Source organism: Theropithecus gelada, chromosome 11 (assembly GCF_003255815.1).
Source record: "Theropithecus gelada isolate Dixy chromosome 11, Tgel_1.0, whole genome shotgun sequence".
Classification (NCBI taxonomy): Eukaryota; Metazoa; Chordata; class Mammalia; order Primates; family Cercopithecidae; genus Theropithecus; species Theropithecus gelada.
In genome coordinates, this window is record NC_037679.1 from 15,217,260 (window position 1) to 15,236,516 (window position 19,257).

The 19,257-nt window shown below is 48.1% G+C and overlaps 1 protein-coding gene across 8 annotated transcripts in view; it reads right to left on the bottom strand.

Annotated features, from left to right (window-relative positions):
• SMARCC2 (SWI/SNF related, matrix associated, actin dependent regulator of chromatin subfamily c member 2) overlaps positions 1-19,257 on the bottom strand; it is a 28,347-nt gene that overhangs the window by 4,981 nt on the left and 4,109 nt on the right. For 4 of the 8 annotated variants that reach the window (XM_025402201.1, XM_025402199.1, XM_025402197.1 and 1 more), the window contains exons 4-26: positions 18,844-18,925; positions 18,658-18,750; positions 17,989-18,058; positions 17,678-17,747; positions 15,849-15,924; positions 15,549-15,680; positions 15,329-15,444; positions 14,827-14,951; positions 13,288-13,347; positions 13,101-13,138; positions 12,694-12,824; positions 12,312-12,383; positions 8,730-8,843; positions 7,714-7,867; positions 6,944-7,036; positions 6,592-6,711; positions 6,435-6,497; positions 5,494-5,752; positions 5,086-5,247; positions 3,663-3,727; positions 3,295-3,430; positions 3,046-3,212; positions 1,573-1,707 (exon numbers count right to left, since the gene is read on the bottom strand). In XM_025402201.1, the coding sequence (XP_025257986.1) occupies positions 1,573-1,707; positions 3,046-3,212; positions 3,295-3,430; positions 3,663-3,727; positions 5,086-5,247; positions 5,494-5,752; positions 6,435-6,497; positions 6,592-6,711; positions 6,944-7,036; positions 7,714-7,867; positions 8,730-8,843; positions 12,312-12,383; positions 12,694-12,824; positions 13,101-13,138; positions 13,288-13,347; positions 14,827-14,951; positions 15,329-15,444; positions 15,549-15,680; positions 15,849-15,924; positions 17,678-17,747; positions 17,989-18,058; positions 18,658-18,750; positions 18,844-18,925 (2,533 nt within the window). The remainder of the gene's footprint in view (positions 1-1,572; positions 1,708-3,045; positions 3,213-3,294; positions 3,431-3,662; positions 3,728-5,085; positions 5,248-5,493; positions 5,753-6,434; positions 6,498-6,591; positions 6,712-6,943; positions 7,037-7,713; positions 7,868-8,729; positions 8,844-12,311; positions 12,384-12,693; positions 12,825-13,100; positions 13,139-13,287; positions 13,348-14,826; positions 14,952-15,328; positions 15,445-15,548; positions 15,681-15,848; positions 15,925-17,677; positions 17,748-17,988; positions 18,059-18,657; positions 18,751-18,843; positions 18,926-19,257) is intronic. The other 4 variants (XM_025402198.1, XM_025402196.1, XM_025402200.1 and 1 more) reach the window with 3 other exon arrangements.

Below are 19,257 nucleotides of genomic sequence, written 5' to 3' on the forward strand. Positions count from 1 at the left end.
AAAAAAAAAAAAAAAAAAAAAAAAATTTTTTGGTCTGGGCACAGTGGCTCTTGCCTGTAATCCCAGCGCTTTGGGAGGCTGAGGCAGGTGGATCACCTGAGGTTGAGTTTGAGACCAGCCTGGCCAACATGGCGAAACCCTGTCTCTACTAAAAATACAAAAATTAGCTGGGCATGGTGGCATACACCTGTAATCCCAGCTACTCAGGAGGCTGAGGCAGGAGAATTGCTTGAACCCAGGAGGCGGAGGTTGCAGTAAGCTGTGATTGCACCACTGCACTCCAGCCTGGGCGAAAGAGTGAGACTCCGGCCGGGCGCGGTGGCTCAAGCCTGTAATCCCAGCACTTTGGGAGGCCGAGACGGGCGGATCACGAGGTCAGGAGATCGAGACCATCCTGGCTAACACGGTGAAACCCCGTCTCTACTAAAAAATACAAAAAACTAGCCGGGCGAAGTGGTGGGCGCCTGTGGTCCCAGCTACTCGGGAGGCTGAGGCAGGAGAATGGCGTGAACCCGGGAGGCGGAGCTTGCGGTGAGCTGAGATCCGGCCACCGCACTCCAGCCTGGGCGACAGAGCCAGACTCAGTCTCAAAAAAAAAAAAAAAAAAAAAAAAAAAGAGGGAAACCCCAACTCAAAAAAAAAAAAAAGGCATGGTGACTCACACCTGTAATCCAGCACTTTGGGAAGCAGAGGTGGGCCGACCACCTGAGATTGGGAGTTCGAGACCAGCCTGACTAACATGGAGAAACCCCATCTCTATTAAAAATACAAAATTAGCTGGGCGTGGTGGCGCATGCCTGTAATCCCAGCTACTGGGGAGGCTGAGGCAGGAGAATCGCTTGAACCCAGGAGGTAGAGGTTGTGGTGAGCCAAGATCACACCATTGCACTCCAGCCTGAGCAACAAGAGCGAAACTCTTGTCTCAAATAAATAAATAAATAAAATAAATTGTCAAGACAGGGATCTCACTATGTTACCGAGGCTGGTCTTGAACTCCTGGGGGGGCTCAAGTGATCCTCTGCCTCAGCCTACCAAAGTACTGGGATTACAGATGTGGGCCACTATGCCTAGTCCCTATTGTCTGTTTCTTCTTATGTCCTCCAAAGACAAAATGGTTCAACACTGTGTCTGTTCCATTCCCTTTCCAAGTGTACCTCTTGGATCTGAGACCCTAACCCTCTCTCTCATCATTCCTTAAGCCCATTTACTCAATCACTATTTGAGTCTACTATGGGTCAAGCACTGCTCAAGGACCTGGTGATACAGCAATCAAAACAACCAACTAGAGTCCCTGCCTCATGGAGCTGACCTTCTGTGGGACCTCAGTCCCCAGACTTCACTTGTGAGACCACTTAACTGTCCTTAACTGGCTGCCCTACTCCTGCGCTGTTCCTGCCCTGCTCTGCTTTGAAGCCCTGTCAGTCTCAGGCTTTCCCAACTGTTGCTTATCTCTCTTTCACTGAAACACGCGCACGCGCGCGTGCGCGCGTACACACACACACACACACACACGCCCCTCTGATTTTAAACTGAGGCACAGCACAGCAGGGTTCCAGGGCTCCTGCTACTCACTGCTTCTCGCTCCCGGTCCATGATAGTCTCCAGCTCCTCAAAGTGCCGAAGTTTGATCTCCAACTTTTTCATCTGAGTCTCCACCAGCAGGGCCACCAAAGATTTGATCTTCCTTTCCTCAACAGCAGCCAAGTGCTAGGGAAGGAGGAATGAGACAACACATCAGTGGGAGAACCCAACTGAAGACAATACAGAAGAAAGGTAGGGTGGATGCTGGCAGGTATAAGAACAAACTTGCCGTGGTAACAACTCATGGTGAAAGGGCTTGACTTTTTTTGTGCTGGGATCATAGGTGTGAGCCACCGTGTCTTTTTTTTTTTGAGACAGTCTCACTCTTTTGAGACAGTTGCCCAGGCTGGAGTGCAGTGGCATGATCTCAGCTCACTGTAACCTCCACCTCATGGGTTCAAGCAATTCTCGTGCTTTAGCCTCCCTAGTAGCTGGGACTACAGACATGCGCCACCACGCCAGCTAATTTCTGTGTTTTTAGTAGAGACAGGGTTTCACCATGTTGGCCAGGCTGGTCTCAAACTTCCAACCTCAGGTGATCCACCTGCCTCAGCCTCCCAAAGTCCTGGGATTACTTACACGTGTGAGCCACTGCGGCCAGCCTTTTTAAAAAATTAAATTATTTTGGCCAGGCGCGGTGTCTCAAGCCTGTAATCCCAGCACTTTGGGATGCTGAGACGAGCAGATCCCTTAAGTCTAGGAGTTCGAGACCAGCCTGGGGCAACAGGGTGAAACCCCGTCTCTACTAAAAATACAAAAATTAACCAGGCATGGTGGCAAGTGCCTGTAATCCCAGCTACTCGGGAGGCTGAGGTGGGAGAATCGCTTGAACCCAGGAGGTGGAGGCTGCAGTGAGCCGAGATTGTGCCACTGCACTCCAGCCTGGACAACAGAGTGAGACTCCATCTCAATAAATAAATAAATAAATAAATAAAAGAACATGGAGGTTGGGCGTGGTGGCTCACACCTGTAATTCCAGCAATTTGGGATGCCAAGGCGGGTGGATCACCTGAGGTCAGGAGTTCAAGACCAGCCTGGTCAACATGGCGAAACCCCGTCTCTACTAAAAATACAAAGAGTTAGCCGGGCATGGTGTTGTGCGCCTGTAATCCCAGCTACTCGGGAGGCAAAGGCAGGAGAATCACTTGAACCTGGGAGGTGGAGGCTGCAGTGAGCCGAGATCTGATAGAGCAAGACTCTGTCTCAAAAAAAAACATGGAGATACTGTGGCAAAGGGTAACATGGAGTCAAATACCGACAGGGTTGAAAACAGGCCCAATGGTGACATATCTTTTTTAAAGCTTAGAGAAGGGATGACTAACTTTACCTCCTCCAGAGATTAAAAATTAAAAATAAATAGGTCAGTATTATTTAAGGTGTGAGTGAGGAAGGATTTCCTCTAAGTAACATGAGATTAGAGAAGTGGGCATTTTCTTCCCTGAGGTCTTCAAGGTCTGGCCTCACCTTGGCTTTCACTGCGGCAGCAGCCAGGGCGGCAGCAGCGGCGGTGGAGAGGTTGCCCTCGCCAATGTCCCGCTCCACCTTTGTCTTCCTTTCCCCCTCAGACTCCACCACTTCCTTCAGCACTTCCTCCTGCCCTTCCTTTGGCTCCTTCTCCTTCTCAGGATCGACTGGGCCAGGACAAGGGTTAAGTTAGCCCCACAGTTTCACCTCTCTTCCCTGCACCCCCACCTACCCTTGTGGGAGGCTCACCTATTGGGTCTCCATCACTCTTCTCAGACTCCTTCTCACTGTCACCTTCTTTCCCTTTCTCCTCATCCTTCTTGGGAGCCTCGCTGGTTTTCTCCTTTGCTTCCTCCTCTATGGCACCCCCTCCTTCTCGGGGTTCCTGAAATTCCAGTGATAGAAAAGGAGAGTTATCAGGGATTGGGGTGATTAGTTCTCACACAGAGGAGCCAGACAGGGAACTAAATTTATTCCTCTTACTTTGGAGGTGATTTCATTCTAGGAGACAACCCCGTCCAAAACCAGCCCTTGCCCACCTAAGCTGAACAAGGCCAATTCCCCCATCACCACAGTGCTGCACACAGCCCCTGCAGCTCCCAGCAATCCCTCCGTACCTTGGGCTCCTTCTTCTCATCTGTGGCCTGGCCTTCCACCCGAGCCTCGTCATTCCCGCTCTCCTCTGGGCCCATGGGAAAAGGAAAACAGGAAATGTCTAATACACAGTCGTCTGTGTCTAACACTCTTCTTTTTTTTAGAGACAGGTTCTTGCTGTGTTGCCCAGGTTGGTCTCAAACTCCTGGGCCCACGCAATCCTCCCACCTCAGCCTCCTGAGCAGCTTGGACTACAGGTGTGAGCCTCTGCACCCAGCTTCTCCATAACACCTGTCTTTTTTCTTTTGAGACAGGGTCTCACTCTGTCGCCCAGGCTGGAGTGCAGTAGCACAATCATGGTTCACTGCAGCCTTGACTTCCTGGGCTCAAGTAGTTCTCTCACCTCAGCCTCCTGTGTACCTGAGGCTACAGGCGCATGCCACCATGCCTGGCTAATTTTTTTGGTATTTTTTTGTAGAGACGGATTTTGCCACGTTGCCCAGACTGGTTTCAAACTCCTGGGCTCAAATGATCTGCCCACCTCAGCCTCCCAAAGTACTGGGATTACAGGCGTGAGCCACTGTGCCCAGCCTTCACAAGACTTTTTCCTTTTTGAGACGAAGTCTTGCTTTGTCACCCAGACTGGAGTGCAGTGGCCTTGATCTTGGCTCACTGCAACCTCTGGCACCCAGGTTTAAGCTATTGTCCTGCCTCAGCCTCCGAAATAGCTGGGATTACAGGTGCGTGCCACCACGCCCAGCTAATTTTTGTATCTTTAGTACAGACGGGGTTTCAGCATCTTAACCAGGCTGGTCTTGAACTCCTGACCTCATGATCCACCCGCCTCAGCCTCTCAAAGTGCTGGGATTATAGGCGTGAGCCATCGCGCCCAGCCTTCACAAGACTTTTCTTTTTTTTTTTTTTTCTTGAGACAGAGTCTCGCTCTGTCGCCCAGGCTGGAGTGCAGTGGCCGGATCTCAGCTCACTGCAAGCTCCGCCTCCCGGGTTCACGCCATTCTCCTGCCTCAGCCTCCCGAGTAGCTGGGACTACAGGCGCCCGCCACCTCGCCCGGCTAGTTTTTTGTATTTTTTAGTAGAGACGGGGTTTCACCAGGTTAGCCAGGATGGTCTCGATCTCCTGACCTCGTGATCCGCCCGTCTCGGCCTCCCAAAGTGCTGGGATTACAGGCTTGAGCCACCGCGCCCGGCCAAGACTTTTCTAATAGCCCCTTCTACAGGCCAAGATTTTTCTACCCAAAATCTTCATGAGAGGGCCAGTAGGGGTCCAGAGCCCCTGAGGTAAGCTCATGGGGAAAATAAAAACCCTACCGATTTTCTCATTCATGTTGTGCTCTGATGCCAACTTGAGGCAGAAATGGCACAGGGAGGCCAGGTGGCTCCGGCTCTTGTGAAAGGCAAGAAATGTGGGAACCTGCCTGGCCTTACCAATCCGCTCAGGCTCATCAGAGGTGGTTCCTGCAATGCCACTGCTTTCCAGACCAAAGGCAGGGTCCGCCTTGCCTGTTACTTTGGCTGCTTCTTCCACTTTCCGAACATGGGCCTCCACCAAGGCCGTGGGTACCTCTTCCTTCATTTTGGAGAACTCCTCTGTAAGACCCAGAAAGGATGAGGCTGGGAGTGGCGCAGGGGGACAGTTCTGGCAATCCCTGCAAAAGCTTACTCACAAGCCCATGTCTTTATCTAAGCCAGTATGGAGCCTAGACAGATGCCCGAGCTGAGGCCTGCACAGACAAGGACAGCAGGGCAGCCAAACTTGAGAGGATTCACAGTCTGAGTAACTAGCCCTTCAAAAGCAAACTAAGAAGGCCAGGTGGAACCGCCCACCCCCATTACCTAGGGCTGACTTTGCAGCAGCAGAGGCGACTCGGGGATCGACGACAGAGGCCAAGAAGGCAACAGTGCTCATAACAGGGTTGCCCGACTGACTGAAGGGGATGGGTTGGTAGGCCAGGGGGCCTAGGGAGGCCTCTGAGTCCTCCAGGTATGGGTCTTCAATGGGAAGACGAAGAAAATGCAAGATGCACTCGTCCTGTGTGCGGCTTCCCACATGCTCGGACACTTTGTTCCAGTCATCTTTGTACATTTCCAGTGCCTGGTGGTAGTGGTGGAGACATAACTCCGCTTACTTAGCCACTTTTCTCGAAGGCCGACTCCCCCCATCCTACTAAGGGCAGCTGGTTTCAAAGCTCTCTATGTTCTGGTATTTGTGTACTCTGCTAGGTCCAAGAGGGATCTTGAAGTAGCACTAAGAAAGGATATGAAGTTAATGAAATGGCCCAAATCCCCAGCCTGGAGCTGGTCCCTGGGGCAGGTGCAACAGGCATTGGGAACGGGAGAGACAGGGCAAGATCATGCTCTGCTCATGCCAAACTCCACGATCTCTCCTCACTCACAAGTGTGGCCAGCAACTTCAACATGTCTGTTTTCTTTTTTTGTTTGTTTGTTTTTTGAAACAGGGTCTTGTCTCACTCTGTCACCCATGCTGGAGTGCAGTGGTATGATCATAGCTCACTGGAGCCTTGACCTCCTGGGCAATCCTCCCACTTAGCCTCCTGAGTAGCTGGGACCACAGGTGTGTGCCACCACACCTGGCTAATTTTAAAAATTTTTCATAGAGGCAGAGTCTCACTATGTTGTCCAGGCTCGTCTCGAACTCCTGGGCTCAAGCGATCCTCCTGCCTTGGCCTCCCAAAGTGCTGGGATTACAGGTGTGAGCCTCTACACGGAGCCCACTTCTGTTTCCAGAGAAAAACTCTTTTCTTTGCCCCAATTACCTCCAGGAGAAGCAGGGTTTCCTGTTCTGTCCACTCACGAGTGGCACTGGCTGCAGCTTTGCTCTGCAGGGGAAACACAGGCAGGTCAGAAGAGAGGAGCCTGTGACCTCTGAGGAGTGAACATTCTCTACCCCTAAAGTCGGCCCCCACCTCCTACCTTGGAGGGAACATTCTTTTTTGTGTACATGTCTGTGCGCAGCCCAAAGTTCTGCATGTCTGTTGGTTTCTCTTTGCCTTTGTCAGGAAAGTTGAGCATTTGTTGGGAAGCAGAGGTCTGCTATTTGTGGAGGGAAAGAAAGAGGTGAGTACAAGTGACCACTGGGAGCCAGGGGCTGACAGAGAGAAAAAACAGACAGAAGGAGCTTCTTTCCCAAAGCCAGGGACACCCCTGGGTGGGACTTCCTCCCTTACTGCTGTAGTTCCTCTGCTCTCATGTCTCTTCTTCCCGGGCAGGGGCCCCCCAATAAAGGGGCAAATGAGCAGCCCAGCAGGGTCTGCACCCCACCTACCAGCTCTGGCTTGCCCTTAGCCGTCTCTGGCACCAGGTCATCCAGCTCTTTGCCCTTTCGCCCAGCCTTGGTATCAGCATCAACCTGGCGGCCCTGGGGGACAGAGCTTGGCGTCATGGAGGCTGGGCAGGAAATGACCAGGTCAAGGCCCTGGAGGCCTCAAGACCAAATGCTGGGCGGCCCGCAAGCTCTGGGGGCACTCATGCCACTGTTCCATGTTCCCTTCATGATTAGTAAGACATGTCATTGGCATGATATCCATATATATTCACATTATCTTTACAGGTTCTCTTAGGAGCTGGACAATTACGTTCTAATCCTAGATTTGGTACTCTGTGACCTTGGGCAAGCCACATAACCTTCTTCCTAAATTTTGTAATGGATGAAGTAAAAATGAAAAAAAAAAAAAAAAAGAAGGTGATAATTATGAGGCAAAAATGAAAAAATGTGGCAAAGATGACAAAGTTCAAAAATTTCATGCAAGTTAATTTTAAGCCATTTTTCTCTATCTATTGAATCCCCTACATTAGCCTGTCTGCTCCTTGAGTAAAAGGATAATCTCTTCTCCCTCAGCAATTACAGCCTTAGGTACAAAGGCTGAGAGAGGGTGCTAAACACATGGGGCTGATTCCTGTGGCCCTTTGCATCCCATGGAAAAGGAAGAAGCCTCAAAACACTCCTGAACCATTAGCCTAAAAACCAGAAAAAGAAAAGTTCAAAGAAGCCCAATCTTCCCAACCCCGCCCCGTCCCCATAGTACCTCACCCTACCTGAGGGGTCTTGGGCTGCAGAGGCACTAGCCCTGATGGTGTGTCAGCCAAGACATGGAAGTGAGAGGTAGGCGGAGGCCCCATTGGGGTTGGTCGACTCTCAGCATCCACCTGGTAGTTAATAAGACCCCACTGTTCTAGGAAGGCATGGACCCTGTGCGGAGAGAGGCAGAGACAGTGTCACACGGATAGCCAGAAAGGTGCACGAGGAAGAGGAAAACTGGGGGTAGAAGTTGGGGCATAAACCCCCTCCCCACCCAACCCCAGCCTTTTCCTCTGTTCATTGTACTCCTTAGGAAATTTTACCTACTCCAGTTGTTCATTTACCACCTAAATGCCAGTGACACCCAAGTCTACATCTCCAGCCTGGGCCAATCTCTATATCCACCTACCTACTGAACATTTCTTCCTGAATAGCTAGTAAAACTGAACCAGTTTCTTTCTTTTCTTTTCTTTCTTTGCCCTTCCTCCCTCCCCCCTCCCTCCCTCTCCCTCTCTTTCTTTTTTTCTATCCCTGAGAGAGGCTGAAGTGCAGTGGTGTGATCACCGCTCACTGTAGCCTCCACTCCAGGGCTCAGTGATCCTCCCATCTCAGCCTCCTGAGTCACTAAGACCACAGACACGTGCGACCACGCCTAGCTAATTTTTTTGCATTTTCTGTAGAGATGGGGTTTCGCCATTTTGCCCAGGCTGGTCTCGAACTTCTGGCCTCCAGCGATCCTCCCACCTTGGTCTCCCAAAATGTTTAGATTATAGGCATGAGCCACTACACCTGGCCTGAACCAGTAGCTTTCAATTACACACGTGCTCCTTCTTTGTCCTATATTCTACACTTCAGAGAATGCCACTGCTAATCCCTCAAGTCATTCATTCCCAAACCTGTAGTTCACCTTTCTCTAGAGGTGTTTTTTTCTGCCTGCTCCTCTATGTTCCTTGCTGGCATCTCTACTGTTGTCAAAACACATCCATAGGCAGGCATCTTCATGTACCCCCTTCCCCTCAGCCACAAGACCCACCTCATGATGGCACAGACATCACCCGCTAGGTTTCGGCGACAGGCGGTAGAGGTAAGATACTCTTGGGGGTTCAGTCGGTAAGTGTCAATCATAAAGTTTCGATAGGCCAGGTAGCTTAGAAGAGAGAGAGAAACAAGAAAAAAAATAAATGTTTGTTAAAGGGCTAAAGGAAAAAATGGTAAGAGAGCTAACGACTTCTCCTGCATGATAAAGGTGGAAAAAAGTAGATTATTTGACTCAATACGCTGAGTGCCTGCTATGTGCTAGATGAAAGGGTTTCAAATAGGTCTTAGTTTTCCTTGATGGTGTTTTCTTTAAATGAATTATCTCCTTGGCTATACTTATGGATATTTCATACAATTTTTTTTTTTTTTTTTTGAGATGGAGTTTCACTCTTGTTGCCCAGGCTGGAGTGCAATGGCGTGATCTTGGCTCACAGTCACTTCTGCCTCCTGGGTTCAAGCAATTCTCCTGCCTCAGCCTCCTCAGTAGCTGAGATGACAGGCATGTGCCACTACGGTGGGATAATTTTGTATTTTTAGTAGAGATAGGTTTTCTCCATGTTGGTCAGGCTGGTCTTGAACTCCTGACCTCAAGTGATCCTCCTGCCTCGGCCTCCCAAAGTGCTGGGATTACAGGCATAAGCCACTGTGCCTGGCCATTTTATACAATTTTTAAACAAGGAATTAGAAGTTAAGAAAAAGTACTCATTTCCAAACTCAGATGTTAATAAGGAAGTCCTTATTCATGCACACAGCTAGTTAGCATAATATGGTAAAAAACATATGTTTTGAAGAAAAGACCTAATCCCAGTTCTACCATGAGGACCTTGGCAATTTACTTCGATATTTTTAAACCTCAGTTTCCTCATCTGTAAAATGGAACATCCGTTGAGAATGAGAGGTCTATAGAGTACTAGTACAGTGCCTGGGGCACTGTAGGGGCTCAAAAAAAAATGGCAGCTATTATGTGGTACAGTGTAAACTTTCAGATCATGGGCCAGATTAAAGGATTCAGATCCTGGTTTTACTTACTAGCTCTGTGACTTTATGCAGGTGACCTGACTCCTCTGTACCCTATCTGTCAACTGAAGATGGTATCAACCTCCGTTGACATAAAGATTAAATTACTCAATGTATGTTGGACATTTAGGATAGTGCCTGGGAGATACTAAGCTCTCAATAGATGTAGGCAATTATCATCATTTACTATTTTTTTTTTCTGAGATGGAGTTTCACTCTTGTTGCCCAGGCTGGAGTGCAATGACGTGATCTCGGCTCACTGCAACTTCCACCTACTGGGCTCAAGTGATTCTCCTGCCTCAGCCTCCCAAGTAGCTGGGATTACAGGTGCGTGCCACCACACCCAGCTAATTTTTGTATTTTTAGTAGAGATGGGGTTTTACCATGTTGGCCAGGCTGGTCTCGAACTCCTGACCTCATGATCTGCCCCGCCTCGGCCTCCCAAAGTGCTGGAATTACAGGCGTGAACCACCACACCGAGCCCATCATTTACTATTTTATACCAAGAGTTCAGTTCCTACTCCAACCCTGCCTGCATGTCATGTTGAATTCATTTCATCTGATCACTACTTTCTTTTCACACATACTGCTTTCTCCAGGAAGAGAAGAAGAGAGAACCACAGCAAGCTATGAGGAAAAAACATGGAGGGACCACCAGAGAAGGCAAGCTGTGGAATACCTAGGAAGAAAACTTGTTCAGTTCTCAGTCTCACCCACCTCATCAACGTGGTTATCTTCAAGTATTCCTAACCAAAGAAGATTGCCACGTCTTATCCAAAGCCAAGCAGGTTTGGCCTGAGGCAAAATCTTTTTTTTTTTTTTTGAGACGGAGTCTCGCTCTGTTGCCCAGGCTGAAGTGCAGTGGCAGAATCTCAGCTCACTGCAAGCTCTGCCTCCCGGGTTCACGCCATTCTCCTGCCTCAGCCTCCCAAGTAGCTGGAACTACAGGTGCCCGCCACCATGCCCAGCTAATTTCTTTTGTATTTTTAGTAGAGACAGGGTTTCACTGTGTTAGCCAGGATGGTCTCCCATCTCCTGACCTCATGATCAGCCTGCCTCGGCCTCCCAAAGTGCTGGGATTACAGGTGTGAGCCACCACGCTCAGCCGGCCTGAGGCAAAATCTTGAAGGAGATGAAGACTTTCGAGCCCCAAACCCATACTTTTATTTATTTGTTCATTAACTTTTTTTTTTTTTTCTGAGACAGAGTCTTGCTCTATCGCCCAGGCTGGAGTGCAGCGGTGTGATCTTGGCTCACTGCAACCTCTGCCTCCCAGGTTCAAGCGATTCTTCTGCCTCAGCCTCCAGACTAGCTGGGACTACAGATGCGTGCCACCACGCCCGGCTATTTTTTTTTTTTTCCAGACAGAGTTTCACTCTTGTTGCCCAGGCTGGAGTGTAGTGGCATGATCTCGGCTCACCACAACTTCCGCCTCCCATGTTCAAGCGATTCTCCTGCCTCAGCCTCTGTAGTAGTTGGGATTACAGGCATGTGCCACCATGCCCGGCTAGTTTTGTATTTTTAGTAGAGATGGGGTTTCTCCATGTTGGTCAGGCTGGTCTCGAACTCCCCACCTCAGGTGATCTGCCCACCTGCGCCTCCCAAAGTGCTGGGATTGCAGGCATGAGCCACCGCGCCTGGTCTTTTTTGGTATTTTTAATAGAGACGGGGTTTCACCACGTTAGCCAGGATGGTCTTGATCTCCTGACCTTGTGATCCACCCGCCTCGGCCTCCCAAAGTGTTAGGATTATAGGCATGAGCCACAGTGCCCAGCCTTGTTCATTAATTTTTTTAGATATGGGGTCTTGCTGTGTCAGTCAGGCTGGAGTGCAGTGGCATGATCATGGCTCAGTGTAGCCTCAAACTCCTAGGCTCAAGCAACCCTCCCATTTCAGCTTCCCAAGTAGCTGGGACCACAGGTATGCCCCACCATGCCCAGCTAATTTTTTTTTTTCACTTCTTTAGAGATGGGAGTCCTGCAATGTTGCTCACACTATTCTTGAACTCCTGGCCTCAAGGAATCCTTCTGTCTCAGTATCCCAAGTAGCTGGGATGATTTACAGTTGTGAGCCACTGTGGCTCCTATACTTCTTTCCCAGAGAGCCCTCTCCATCCCTTAATTTATATAAACTGGTCTTCTATTAGTTCCTTCTCTTGTTTTTCTATGAAAACCCACTCTCAGGAACCAGCCTGGTAATAGTAATTTACACTTTAATCAAAGCTATTACTTGTGCTAGGAATATCTGCAGTTTAGACAATATCAGTAATATGGATTTAAAGGCCTATACCCTGTTAAAAAGAATTTGAGGCAGTGGAGTAAGTACTTGTTATATACAGAACATGCTTAATAGCACCCTTGGGCAAATCCTAAAGAACATGTGTCTACATGCTAGGCCAGGGCTGCCTAAAGGCAGATATTGTGTCTTTGTAAGCCTAGCACAGTGCCTGGCTCATGGAAGGAGCTCAAGAAATGTTTGCTAAACTGAATGTTACTGGATCAGGAAGGGTGAATGGGGGGACAGGAGGGAGAAAGAGAATCATGAGCTGAGATTTCCTTACATCTCTGGAGTCTTGGACTTGTTCTTGCCGTTGAAGAACTCGGGGAGAGCCCTCCGCTCAATGGCATGAACGCTGTAAGAGAAGCCAGAGTGGTTTCAGAAGAAGGCACTGTTGAAGGGATGGGGGCCCCAAGGGAGGAAAAGTCTAAAAGGCAAAGAAGGAAAAAAGCTCGAAATTGCTGCAGTTAGAAGCTTAGGGAGAACATCCCACAGGGCTGTAAGACTCAAAAGGACACCAGGAGCTCCCCTAAAACTAAAGTGTACTCTGGTCTATCTGGCTGAGGAAAAAATAACTTATTTGGAGGAGGCAGGGAGAAGAACAGCCTGTTGACCCCTGGAGGCAGGGAAATAAGGACTCAGTGCGAAGTTGGGGACAACCATACCTATTGTAGTCAAACCAGGCAGCATAGCTGGGAATGATGATGTGGTGGGTCTGTTCAGTCACGTTGTCCTCATGCAGGTCTGGATTCTTGGTCTGCTCTCCCTTGTTCCCCGTACTGTTCTCATCCTCATCCTATAAGTATGGAGGCTGCTGGACACTCAGCATTCCTGTTTCCTCCCTAGCAACCCTCTGCTTCTCCCACACCCCAGGAATGTGGACACTACAGATAGGTGATGGGACTGAGCAGTCATGGGCCCCAGGACTCTGAAAGGGTCAGAGTTTTGAACAACAGCTAGAATTAGTCTACGGTGGGTAAAGTCTGGGCATTGAAAAGTTTGGGCAGAATGAACTCTATAATCACAAATCAGAATCACATAGAGAGATAGGGCCTCTCTAAACTGGCTCCACCTTGCCCGTCGTCTCCATGCTTTCATCTTCCTGTTCATCTGAAAGACAAAGACCAAGATGTAAAGCTGAAGCCTCCTGAGGGGCAAGAAAGCCCTACAAAAAGCCCATCAGGTTAGCGAAAAGGGAGCAGCTGAGCCCTCCCCTCCCCTTGGCTCTGACTGCCTTGCCCAAGAGGCTCCTGTCTTACCTAGGTCAGTCATGGTGCCGCCTTTGACTGGGGCCGACTCTGAGTCTTTCTTTGTGTTGACTGCCAAAACAGAGAGTCATTTTATCAGACAGATTTTGCCTAATTCAAGCCTTCAATCTAATAGTTACAGAGATCCTACTTTCTCCAAAAATTTTCTTCATCTGATTGCAAAATATAGTAATTCTCTCCAGTCACAATTATTCTAGGGCCTGAAACTTGCTTGCTACTTTCCCCACTTCTCCAACCAAAAATTAGCTTATTTCTCTATGTACATTCGTTAATCATTCTTGTCTTTGATAGATCTTTATCTCCATCTATGTATCTGTAAGCTTTTAATGGTCTGATACTGAATCTGACCAAATCATTCTGTGGAGGAATGGTTAGGTGTTAAACATTTTTGAAAGCATACTTTCCTCAACTGAATTCATATGCATATGCTCAGGAGCAAACATAGAGAGGAGAGCTGATTGATGAGGAGGTGGAAGCCAGAACTCTTCTTGGTGGCACCCCTAATCCTACCCCTGAAACACACGTCTGGAATACCTGGGGTGAGTCTATAGAATACAGACTGTAAACCAGCATTGGTGGAGCAATGGTCTCCAAAGTGGGGTTCTAACATAGGATGCAAAAGATGATCCACTGCAACTCAGGGAGAGAATACAGAATTTCTCTTCATGTTTTTGTTTTTTGTTTTGTTTTTTTGAGACGGAGTCTTGCTCTGTCGCCCAGGCTGGAGTGCAGTGGTGCGATCTTGGCTCACTGCAAGCTCCGCCTCCCGGGTTCAAGTGATTCTCCTGCCTCAGCCTCCCAGGTAGCTGGGATTACAGGCGTGTGCTATCACGCCTGGCTAATTTTCGTATTTTTAGTAAAGACGGGGTTTCACCATGTTAGCCAGGATGGTCTCGATCTCCTGACCTCATGATCTGCCTGCCTCGGTCTCCCAAAGTGCTGGGATTACAGGGGTGAGCCACCGTGCCTGGATACTTCATGTTTATCATTTTTTACATTTTCCAGTTTTTTAGATATGTTTGTGTTTTATAACGTTCCCACAGTAGTGACTTAATAGTACATGTACAGGCCGGGTGCAGTGGCTCACGCCTGTAATCCCAACACTTTGGGAGGCCGAGGTGGGCGGATCATGAGGTCAGGAGATCAAGACCATCCTAGCTAACATGGTGAAACCCCGTCTCTACTAAAAATACAAAAAATTAGCCAGGCGAGGTGGTGGGTACGTGTAGTCCCAGCTGCTTAGGAGGCTGAGGCAGGAGAATGGCATGAACCCGGGAGGCGGAGCTTGCAGTGAGCCAAGATCACGCCACTGCACTCCAGACTCCGTGACACAGCAAGACTCCGTCTCAAAAAAAAAAAAAAAAGTAGCGTGTAAAATATCATCTAGTATGATTATGATTATGTAAAAACTAAATTGTGGATCCTGTAGACTGGGAGCTGGACCTGAGAAATCAGCTCACTCGGGGCTCGGCAAAGGAGAATCAGGATGGGGAGTAGGGGTGGATTCCAGGAGCTCAGCCTGGCCTGTACCTGTTTTGGGAAGTGTCACCTCTTCTACATTGGGGACTGGTGAGGGCTCGTCCATGTCCTTTGTGAGGTCTTCTTGCTCCTCTTCTCTGTGGCCACGTTTTGACTTAGTATAAGGTGTTGACGGACTGGGAAAGAAAGAGTGAAAGAGAAGTCAGTCATCCTTGGACAAGGAGTCCCTGGAAGTTGAAGTTCAAGGGAAGGGAAGTGACAGAGAATTCCAAGGGTAGAGCTGAGTACAAACAGAAACCAGTAATTACAGACTAATCGGAAGTGGCAAAGGCTTTTCATTTGATAAAGCTCTCTTTAAATTTCTAGTGGGGCCAGGACCAGAACTAACAACTGAGTAGCTAAAGATCTCCTCATCTTCCCTCTCAGGACACCTGCAGTATTACGGCACACCCAGGTCAGGGCCAGGTGGTTATAGGAAGGGATTTGTCTTTCCTTCCTTCAACATGATGTGGAGAGAATGGTGAACTCGGGGGCAGGCTAGGGGCTGGCACACCCTTTCTTAGCATTTTTCTTCTTCGCTTCTGGGGTTGGCGAAGGAGAGGGGGAGCGCTTCCTCTTCTTATAGTTTCCCCCCTTCTTGTCCCGTCGATCTGAATCTGGGCTGTTCACCTATAGGATGGAGAATCGGGACAAATGTCAGCCTACAATCCCCAATGAAGATTTGTTCTGAGACTTATGCTAAGGGGCCAGGAAAAAAGAACAGGATTTGTCACCTCATCTGTCAATGTCTTGGCTGAAATCTTCTTTCGGCGGGAGACAGGGTTTTTGTCATCATTTACTTCGTAGTCTTCCTCATTCATCCATTCATTGAAGGTGTCGGTGTCCAGGATCCACTTTGCATGAATCTAAAGTACAAAGGCAGATCATGCTGCAGAGAAGCCTGGAAGCCACAGCTCTGTCTGGGGACCCTTAACAGAAAAAGCCCAAGGGCACACGAGCCTCTGTTTCACTTTCCAAGAGTAGACTGCTCCTGGCATTCTTTTTGGGGAAGAGGGGGTACAAGAAAAGCTCACCTTCCTAGGTTTCTCAGGAGTTGGAGCATCTTCCACAGATGCTTCAATTTCACTCGCTGGGATCCATGTGTCATAACTGCCATGGGAAATTGAGCACACAGTAGAATCAATGGGATAGAATTGTGGAAAAGTGAAGTGCAAATCTTTTATCCTTTCCATTTACAGAAAGTATTGGGTTGGCTTATTTTTTTGGTATTCTATTTATTATAAAGAAGTAAAAGCACATTACGAAACATTTCAAAAATAGAGAACAAAAAGAATTACCCTTACATAACTACTCTTGACACATGTATATATGTTTTTTCACAGTAATTTTTGTTTTGTTTTTTCGATACGGAGTCTTGCTCTTGCTCTGTCGCCCGGGTTGGAGTGCAGTGGCGCAATCTCGGCTCACTGCAACCTCCGCCTCCCGGGTTCAAGCGATTCTCCTGCCTCAGCCTCCTGAGTAGCTGGGATTACAGGTGCCTGCCACCACGCCTGGCTAATTTTTATATTTTTAGTAGAGACGGGGTTTCACCATCTTGGCCAGGGTGGTCTCAAACTCCTGACTTCATGATCCACCCACCTCGGCCTCTCAAAGTGCTGGGATTACAGGCGTGAGACACTGCGTCCAGCCGGGGTTTTTGTTTTTGTTGAGACAGGGTCTCACTTTGCTGCCTAGGCTGGTCTCAAACTTCCAGCCTTTAGTGATCCTCCTGCCTTGGCTTCCCAAAGTGCTAGGATTACAGGAGTGAGCTACTGTGCCTGGTCCACAATTTTGTTTTTACATAATCATAATCATACTAGATGATATTTTACATGCTACTTTTTTTTTTTTTGAGACAGGGTCTTGCTCTGTTGGCCAGGTTAAAGTGCAGTGGTGCAATCATGGCACAATGCAGACTCAACCTCCTGGGCTCAAGTAATCCTCCTACCTCAGTCCCCCAAGTAGCTAGGAGTACAGGTGCGTGCCACCATGCCCAGCTAATTTCTGTATTTTTTTTTGTAAAGACAGGGTTTGACCATGTTGCCTAGGCTGGTCTCAAACTCCTGGGCTCAAGCAATCTGCCCGCCTCAGCCTCCCCAAGTGCTGGGATTATAGGCATTAGCCACTGCACCCAGCCTACGTGCTATTTTTTGTTTTGCTTTGTTGAGACAGAGTCTTACTCTGTCGCCCAGGCTGGAGTGCAGCGGTGTGATCCTGGCTCACTGCAACCTCTGCTGCCCGGGTTCAAGTGATTATACTACTTCTCAGCCTCCCCAGTAGCTAAAACTACAGGCGTGCGCCACCATGCCCTGCTAATTTTTTTTTTTTTTTTTTTTTTTTGTATTTTTAGACACAGGGTTTCAGCATGTTGGCCAGGCTGGTCTCGAACTCCTAACCTCAGGTGATCCGCCTGCCTTGTCCTCCCAAAGTGCTGGGACTACAGGCGTGAGCCACCATGCCAGGCCTACATGCTGCTTTTTGCAACTATTAATAATATTCACTTATAAATTATCCATGTTATTTTATATCACTTTAAAGGCTGCATAATAGCCCACTGAGTAGATATACAAATTTACTGAAACATTTTCCTACTGTTAGACATTTAGATTGTTTCTAACATTTACTTATCAAAAATTATGTGGGGATAATCAATTCATACATAAAGCCTCAATTGTTTTAGCCCAAGGCTTGTTCACTAAGTCCAAACCTCCCCCAAGACTGAGGTTCACTTAATAGGTGAGAGGAGAACAAATTAAGTGATCTAAAAATAACTCTGAACGAGTGGCTTCTTGCTCTGCTAGATGTTCCAGGGCTTCTGGGTCTGGCTCTTATACTTAAACCTGCCCCAGGAACCCATCCTCACCTGTCAGGATAGTAGCCCCAGTGCAGAAGAACCTGCTTATCCCTCTTCATGACTGGTCGTACCCATTCCTCTGGGGATAGAGGAAGAGAAGGGAGAGATATAAGCTAAAGAGGGACACAAAAAAAATACTGTACATAAGCCCTAACTAATGCACTCTCCTGTTGTAGCAGGGGACTTGGTAATAGGAACTTAAGGTGTTAGGAGGATTCAAGATTGAAAGAAGAGGAGCCCAGGTACTGAATGGTGATCTTAGTCCTCTGCCTCCTAGTCCAAACCATCCACTCAAGTGGCCAGGAAAACCCAGGTCTCACCTTCTTCTAGATTTCCCGGGACAGGATACACAACATGGGAGGCATTGTTCTTATCCTCAGTGACTGTTCCCTAGATGGCACAAGGAGAAGCAGGTAAATTACGGTCCCCTCTGAATTACTCAAGGTTTAGCCACAGAGCTGCCTTCCTAATCATATTTTGCTTATAATAGTATTAAAGGTAGTTTGCATTCTCTAAGCACACACCAGCTAAGTGGCAGAGGGAAACAGCTGGGATTGTGCTAATAATGGAGAAAAGTCAAAGAATTAAAAATTGCTACAAATAATCCTCTGAAGAGATAATCTACACATGGGAAATTTAAAGTCAACTGTACGTCATTATCAATGACATCTGTTCATTATTATAAAGTTCTAAAGAGCAGGGATTTCATTTATCTGAAATCAAGCAATCTCTAGCTCAACAGAAGTGGATACTATTTTTCCCCAGGCCAACATAAGTCTCTAGGAACAGTAATGCAAACCTGTCAGGACTGAAAAATGGGAGAAGTAGACAGAAAAAGACAGACTCAAGGCTTTAACTCAAGTCTTTTTCCAAGTAGACAGAGCCACCTCTGAAGCAGAAAACATGGTAGTTCAGGGCTGCTGCTTGGTATAGAAAACATCAGGAAAAGTCATGGAGTTTCTGAAACCTCTCCTGATCAGACCATTTACCTGGTGTCTCTTGATAATGTCCTTTAATTTCCCTAGTAGTTTGGGCTCAATTTCTGGGCACAGAAAAATGTTAGGTCGAGACAGGCAATTATTCTGTGGAGAAAAGAAATAGAATGAGATCACGGGAAAGGAGTGTTTTAGATTCTCACTGAGGCAAGGGAGATAAATAGGGGATATGCCTATTACCTGCACCAAGGACTTCTCGATGGTCATAAACATTTCCACATTGCGGTCCATGCGTGATGGATTCTGGAAATCGTAACGCCGCCTTGTGAAGAGGCAATAATCTAGTGAGTGGTATAGCTCAGGTCTGCAGATGAGGTGAGGGCATGTGACTTTTGTTTTTTGAGATGGAGTCTTGCTCTGTCACCTAGGCTGGAGTGCAGCGGTGTGATCCTGGCTCACTGCAACCTCTGCCTCTCAGGTTCAAGCAATTCTCCTGTCTCAGCCTCCCCAGTAGCTGGGACTATAGGCACACACCACCTCGCTTGGCTAATTTTTGTATTTTTAGTGGAGACAGGGTTTCACCATATTGGTCAGGCTGGTCTCGAACTCCTGACCTCAGGTGATCCACCTGCCTCGGCCTCTCAAAGTGCTGGG